General features: G+C 49.6%; 1 protein-coding gene across 1 annotated transcript; it reads left to right on the forward strand.

Annotated features, from left to right (window-relative positions):
- The first annotated feature begins 2,890 nt into the window (after positions 1-2,890).
- Positions 2,891-5,175, forward strand: HOXB5 (homeobox B5). Its single transcript, XM_030966360.1, has 2 exons — positions 2,891-3,494; positions 4,493-5,175. Exons 1-2 carry the CDS (start codon positions 2,945-2,947, stop codon positions 4,738-4,740), a joined length of 798 nt encoding a protein of 265 aa, XP_030822220.1. The 5' UTR covers positions 2,891-2,944; the 3' UTR covers positions 4,741-5,175.
- Positions 5,176-7,438: the final 2,263 nt, after the last annotated feature.

Here is a 7,438-nt window from a genome sequence, read left to right on the forward strand (position 1 = left end):
GACAAACCCCGCAGCCGCCGCAAAGTTTGGGCCGCCAACTCCCCGGACTCCAATTCCCAAGAATTTTGTCCAGGAACAAACAAACAAAACAGAAAAAAAAAAAACCCGCAAAAATTAATCCGGCTTCTAGCGGCGTTTTGAGGGTTTTGGTTTTTTTTGCCCTTTCCCTCCTGCTCCGCCCCCCCGTCCTCAAACACGAAATGGAATAATAATAATTAAAAAGTGAGGAGATGGAGAGAGAGAAGGAGGGAAAGAAAAAGAAAAAAAGGGAAAAAAAATTTAAAAAAATTAAAAAAAGGACTCCTAGCCGTGTTTCTACCCTTGGTGTCACTGTTAGTAACCTGCTAACTCTTGTATTTAATGGAAGTGCTGCAATATATGTCATTTGGGGTGTTTATTGTCCTAATTTTGTAAAATGTTTCATGCACGGTTGACATAAGTTGGGTTCTTTTCTTTTTTTTTTTTTTTTTTTTGTTTTTTTTTTTTTACTCCTTTGGTAAATTAATCAAACCCTGAGGTTCTTTGTAATTAGTTTTGGGGTGTTTGTTTTTGTTTGGGTGGGTTATTGTTTTTTTTTCTTTTTTTTGGTCTTTTTATTTTTTTATTTTAAAAGGAAAAAAAATCTACTGAAAGAACGAGTACTACCTACAAGGCTGCAAAAAAAAAAAAAAAGAAGAAGAAGATCAACGACAGAAAGTTCTATTTTATTAATTTTTGTACGTGTTGTGTTTGGAGTTTGTCTTAGGTATGAACATGGAATTCTCTAATAAAAGCCAAGTCTTCGATCTCACCCGCACAGCCCTCCCCTGTCGTTATTCGCGCTGCTTTGAGGCGATTTTCCCCTTTTCCAGGGGGGTGAAAAAGGAGATTTTCGAAAAGGTGACGATGTCCCCGGGACACGCAGCTCCGAGCGCGCGGGATTACGGAAAAATCTGATTTTCCCCCTTTTTTTTGGGAGCCTTTTCACCAGGAGCATTTCCTGGCTGACATTTCTGCCTCTCTCTCTCTCTCTCTTTTTTCTCTCTCTTTTTTTTTTTTTTTTTATTGTTACAGTACAAAGAGTTATGACGAAACGCCGTCCCATCTCCATAATAAATCAAGGAAACGGGCAAAAACCACGCTCTCATTTATCCACCGAAGCTACCTAACATTTGCCCGGCATCTTTCAAACATCTGCTCCCCTCGCTCCGTGCCCCCAAATCAAAGAGAAATGTGGCGCAACAAAAAAATTAAAAAAAAATTAAAAATATTCTAGGTTTCCAAGGAATTCACCCCGGAAAAAAATCTCACTGCCAGGAATGAGCTCCCGTTTAAACCGGGGGAGGAAAAAAGTGGGAAAAATTCCCAACGAAGCTCCTTGGAAAGGGCAGATTTTCATTTTCTCTGGCCAGCGCCTCCTTGGCTTGGCTGGGGATGGGACGGGGAAGGTTTTGTGCTCCTCAGCGAGGAATTTTCTTGCGAAATCTCCGACTTTTCCCCGGCTTTGGTGGGGAATGGAATGAGAGGAGAGGATTTATTTTATTTATTTATTTTTTTAATCTGCTGGGGGATTTAGGGCTGGAAAAGCTCCGGGAAAAGGCGAGCGGGGAGCAGCTCGTGGCCACCAGAAAGCCCCGGGTGGGGAGCGCGTCCCCCCCGCGCCACGAGCCGCTTTTAATGTCAGCCACTTTTAAAATCAATTCATGCAGAAGCTTCACAGCTGTAGGACATTTACTATTATTGCCACGCTTTTCATTGCCCGTAATTATTATAATTATATGTCACTTTCAATATGGCGCATGATTCCCAACGAGTTGCAGGCGAGCACATGAAATTCCTAAAGTGCCTCGGAAGGAGGGAAAAAAAAAAAAAAAAAAAAAAAAGAAAAAAAAAATTTAAAAAAGGACAGAGACGGAGAAAAGGAGAGAGGCAGAGAGAAGAGAAGAAGGAGAGGAAAGAGAGGAAAGTAATGCCTAAAAAATCCAGCTCTTCCCCAACGTTCTCCCCAGTTTCCGAGCGCTTTTGCTCCCCGATGTTCCTTGCGGGTCAACAAACGGGAAGGAAAAACCGCGCAGCTCAAGGCTCAAAGAGGACGTGGGAATGCTCAGGAGCAGGAACATCCTAAAAATCAACGTTGCCAACCATTCCACCGGCCGGATTTCGCCTCTTTTTCCTTTCTCCCACCCGTTTTTTCCCTCCAGGTTTGTTTTTTTGTCCCCCTCCAGAACTGAGGTGCGAGCTCCTGCCTGAAGGAACCTCGACTTTTCCACGGAGAAACCGCCCCAAAATCACCCGCAGCTCCTCGCCACCCCTTCCAACTGCGGACCCCCCCCCCAGAGGCCTCCCAGCCACCCAAAACCTCATCCCAAACTTCTCCAGCGCTTTCCCAACGCCGAGACTTCTCCAGAAAAACCCCGAGCCCGGGGGGAGCCCGGACCCGCAGGACGCGCCGCACCCTCTCCTCTCTCCCCACATTTTTTTTTTTTTTTTTTGTATTTTTCTCTTTTTAAAACAATCCAACCGGAGCTGAACTGAGTGGGGGTGACGAGGATTTTTTTTTTTTTTTTTTTTTTTTTTTTTTTTGGGAGAGGAGGAGGAGGAGGAAGGCGGGGGTCCCCGAGGTGCAGTGGCGCGGCGCGGCCGGCAGGTGGCGCGCTCCGCCCAGGCGGGGGGCGATGGCGGCGGCGGATTTGGGGCGACTTTGGGCCTAAAGCGGCTCCGCGCTCGTCATTATTTGTAACCATAGAGCATGAATTACCTCTTGAGGTCATCAGCGAGAATTTACGACTGGTCAACAAAAGCACGTGACGCCCAAACGCACCCCCACCCTCCCCCCATATTTGGCCGCATACATAGCAAAAACGAAGTACAGTGCATTGCTATAATTCATTAATACATCATAAATCGTCAAGCACGGGGTTATAACGACCACGAGCCACAAATCAAGCCCTCCAAAATAACCCAAATGAGCTCTTACTTTGTAAACTCGTTCTCAGGGCGCTACCCAAATGGCCCCGACTATCAGTTACTAAATTATGGGACCGGCAGTTCCATGAACGGTTCTTACAGAGATTCAAGCACCATGCATTCCAGCTCTTATGGCTACAACTACAATGGGATGGACCTTAGCATCAACCGCTCAGCCTCCTCCAGTCACTTTGGGGCTGTGGGCGAGAGCTCCCGCGGTTTCCCTTCTCCAGCTCAGGAGAGCAGGTTTAGACAGGCGTCCAGCTGCTCCTTATCTTCTCCCGACTCCCTGCCCTGCTCCAACAGCGAGAGCCACGGAGGCAAACCCGCCCCGTCCCCCTCCGAGCCGGCTCCTGCTGCCAGCAGCACCAACACAAATTTCACAGAACTAGACGAGACCAGCGCGTCCTCGGGAGCCGACGAGGGCACTCCAATAAGCAGCAGCATCCCCCGAGCGCAGGCAGAGCCCATCGCGACCTCCACGGCAGCGACAGAAGGGCAGGCACCTCAGATATTCCCTTGGATGAGGAAACTTCACATTAGCCATGGTACAGCTCCTTCTTTTTCCGTCCTTGCGCTTGTTTATTTTTTGCCGCACAACCCCCCCCCCACCTCGCTCTTTTTCTCTGCTGTTTCTTTCTCTTTTTCCCCCCTTTCCCCTCTTTTTTCCCTCCCCACCCCCCAACCCCAGCCCCGCTCGCTTTTTTTTTTTTTTTTCCGCTCTCTCCTTCCCTTTATTCCGCGGAGGCGCTTTGATCAGAATCGCAGCTATTTATTGCTTTTGTATTTCTCGCTCTAAAGCTGCCTCTGGGCGCCTGCGGAGTTGGGGGGGGGTCTGCGTGTGTCTCCGTGCGTTTGTGTGGGGCGATTTCATTTTCCTTTCGCTCTCCCCGCCGCCCAACCGGCGCTTTTGCAAAGCTCCGGGCACCGTGCGGGTGCTGGGAGAAGGTAATTTAAAAACCGAGGCCACGGGGGTTGTTCCTCGGGCTGGGGTGGGAAGGGAAGAATTGGCCATTAAAATGGAACCGGAGGCGCAGATGGGGCTCGCAGCCCCGTCCTGCCCCGGTTTCCTGGGCTCGTCCGTGCCGAGCTGCCCTTGACAAACCCCCCAGAGCCGGCAGGGGAGCCCCGGGAGGGCAGAGCCGCCCCCCAGCTCCGCTCCGAGCCCAATTCCCCATTTTCTGCCGGAGGAAAGGGCGGCCCCAAAGCTGCCAGGGCACGGCCGGGAGGGAGAGCAAAGAAAGGGCAGGGATGCCCAGAGCTGCTCAGTGATGGACACGGAGCGGGGAATTGGGGTCTGGAGGGGCCGGGGGTGGGGGGTTCCACACGTGTGCGAGGGGGGCTGGGAGAACAAGGAGGCAGAGGAGGGGGGCTGCTGTTATTTGGGGGCAATCCGCAGCTTTCAGCTGTTAAAAAAACCCCCACATCTATTTTTTTTTAAAAAAAGCGCGAAAAATAGGCTTAAAATTTAAAAATAGGTGGAAACTAGCTGAAAACGCGAGCAGAAAGAGCAAACCCCAACCCCGCTGTTGTCCGTGTTACCCAGACATGACTGGACCAGACGGGAAGAGGGCGAGGACAGCGTACACTCGCTACCAGACCCTGGAGTTGGAAAAGGAATTCCACTTCAATAGATATCTCACCCGCAGGCGGAGGATAGAGATCGCTCACGCGCTCTGCCTCTCCGAGCGCCAGATCAAAATCTGGTTCCAGAACCGGCGCATGAAGTGGAAGAAGGATAACAAACTGAAAAGCATGAGCCTGGCCTCGGCCGGCAGCGCCTTCCAGCCCTGAGCCTCGCCAGCGCCAAAACCGGCGGCAAAAACGAGCGGGAGGCGAAGAGGAAGGAGAAGAGGAGGAAGGCGAGGAAAAAAAAAAAAAAATTAAAAAAAAATAATACACAACCCAAAACCACAGCGAAACCCCCGAGTGAATAATGAAATAAAGAAAGGAGCGGCAGATGCGCGGTTTGGGAGGACTGAGCAGCGAGGCACCTTCGGGGCTGATTCCTCCCCAGAGCAGCTCCTGGCGGTGCCCTCAGCCCAGGACTGAGCTCCCCTTTTTGGAAGTTTTTTTGTTGTTGTTTGTTTGTTTGTTTGTTTAAAAACAAGGCAAAAAAAAAAGAAATTAAATTTTATTTCCAGATGCTCCTCCTGCTCTCGTTGTTCTTCTGAATGTGTGTGTGTCCGTGCTCTCTTGGTGCTTTCTGGAAAGCTGGCATGTGTTCTGTGAGCCCTTGAATGTGATAACTTATTTATGAATCCAGAACAGATACAGTTCTTGGTTTATTTGTTTGGGATTTTCTTCTTTTTTTTTTTTTTAAATTTTAATTTTTCCCCCCTCCCCTTTTTTTTCCTGCTCTTGGGTGAGTTTTTCTCTGCCTAAGCGAAAATCGGGGGTTCCTGCACTACAGTCGCAGAAAAAAAGTCTTAAAAAACCCAACAAAAATGGAAAAAAATAGAAAAAAATATACAAAAAACCAAAAAAAAAGCAGCTCTTGTATCTTTCTGTCTTAAAATTGTCCAGTCTGTGTTTTAGTCCAAACTCCAGGCCAGGATTTCTAATCCCAGCCTCATTCCAAGGCGTACTCTTAGACGTGGGTGAACTTCACTATTAAAAATTGATAATAATACCAATAATTAATAACTCAAAAAAAAAAAAAAAAAAAAAAAAAAAGAAAAAAGAAATGTACAAAAGCGGAGAGCGACGCTGGAGTGCTCCGATGTTTGTAAATATTAGAAATATTTCTGCCGTGAGTAATAGCCGGGTCGTAGTGGGCAGAGTGAATGCGGTGTTCTGTGTAAAAATGGCCTCTGTCATGTCTCGCAGCCGGGTAGTTCTTGGCCAAGCAGCTTTTTGTATTTGTTTGTAGCTTTACTCGAACTCAAATAAACGTTTTCCCCCCACTCACAAAGGCTCCCAGTCGCGTTCTTATCGCCCCCGACCCCTCCGAAATTCGCAGCCTGCCAAACCCGCCAGGTGCCCTCAGCGTCTGCTGGGCGGCAGAAACGCCCCAAACCGCCTCAAAATCCGTCAAAATCCGCCAAAATCCGTCAAAATCCGTCAAAATCCGCCCCAAATGCCGGCACCGCGCGGGGTTCCAACGCAACCATCACCCCCAAAAGCGCCGGGCCCCCCCAGAACGCCTCGGCCAAAGCTAATTTTCCTCCCCCAGCGCCGCTCCCAACGCTCCTTGCCCACCCCTCGCACCACTCCCGAGCCTTTCGGGGATGCTCGGCCCGAAAAGAACCCCCCCAAAATCCACCCTGGGCTCAGCAGAGGTACCAAGGGCCGCGCCGAGCAGCCCAGAGCCGAGGTTTTGTTAGAGCGGGCTTAGAAATCCGGTGATTTCTGGCTAAAGCCGAGCTCTGCGCTGCTGCTCCGGGCGGGTTTCACCTCTCGGTGCCCGGTTTAACGCGGAGCCCCCGCGCAGCGGCAGCCGCGGCCAAACTCGGCCCCTGCGCCGGCCCAGAACTAAGCTCGGGCTAAAGTCGAGCTTAGCGCGACGCCTCTGGCACCTCCGCAGCCCCGCTCGGGCTCGCAGCAAGGAAAGTTGAGCTCGGAACTTACCCAACTTAATCTCTGCCACTGTTTGGGGACTTCTTTAAGTGATTTTGAGAGGGATGTGAAGTGGACTGTCAGATCCCAAACCATTTGCTCGCCTTCCCTTTGGTAAATTTTTTTTTTTCCTCCCTAAATTTTTTTTTTTTTAACCGATAGCAAACTCTCTCCCCCCCCCAAAAAAGTGGCTCTATGACATTTAGATGTCAAATGGATAGGGGGTTTTATCTCGAAGTTAGATCGTAAAAATCGCCCGGAGCTCAGCCAGATACCCCTCACTGGCTCTCAAAAGTCACGTGAGGTCCATAAAGTTAGTTTTATGGTTTTGGGGAGTTGACAATGTACAATATATTTCACATTCTCCAGAATGTTAAGTGACACTTTAACTGCTCGCTCTGCCTCGTTCGGGGGGCAGCGGTGGGTGAGCACTTTTCCAGATGAGGGATAAACGCCGCAATTGGCAGGGTGAGCAATGTCCCAGGGACTGCGGTGCTCAAAGTAAGTCCTCGAATATTCTCTGCTTTAAAAAAAAAAAATAACAAACAGAAAAAAAAAAAGAAAAAAAAAAAACCAAAAAAAACCTCAAAAATATCTGTTTGCGAGCGTTGGCGGGGGGTTGGTTCAACTCTGGGAGTTTGAATCCTGGTTTTAAGCAGAGTTTTCCATCCCGGCTCCCAGGCCCGCCTGGGAACTCGGGCTGGAAAATGGGGGGAAAATCGGTGAAAAAAAAATGGGGAAAAATGGGTGACAATTTGCTGAAAATGCCTTCTGCAAGCCCCGGCTGCCCTGGCAGGGACGCGAGGCCGAGTTTGGGGCTGGCGCTGGCGCTCGGAGGGGACAGGAGGCGCCTCGGGGACATTTGCATTTCAATGCCCTCAGCTCTCACCTTCCCTCCCGGCCCTTTTCACCTGCTCGCCCAGAAAAATCCGCT

The sequence above is a fragment of the Camarhynchus parvulus genome, chromosome 27 (assembly GCF_901933205.1).
Source record: "Camarhynchus parvulus chromosome 27, STF_HiC, whole genome shotgun sequence".
NCBI classification, from domain to species: Eukaryota; Metazoa; Chordata; class Aves; order Passeriformes; family Thraupidae; genus Camarhynchus; species Camarhynchus parvulus.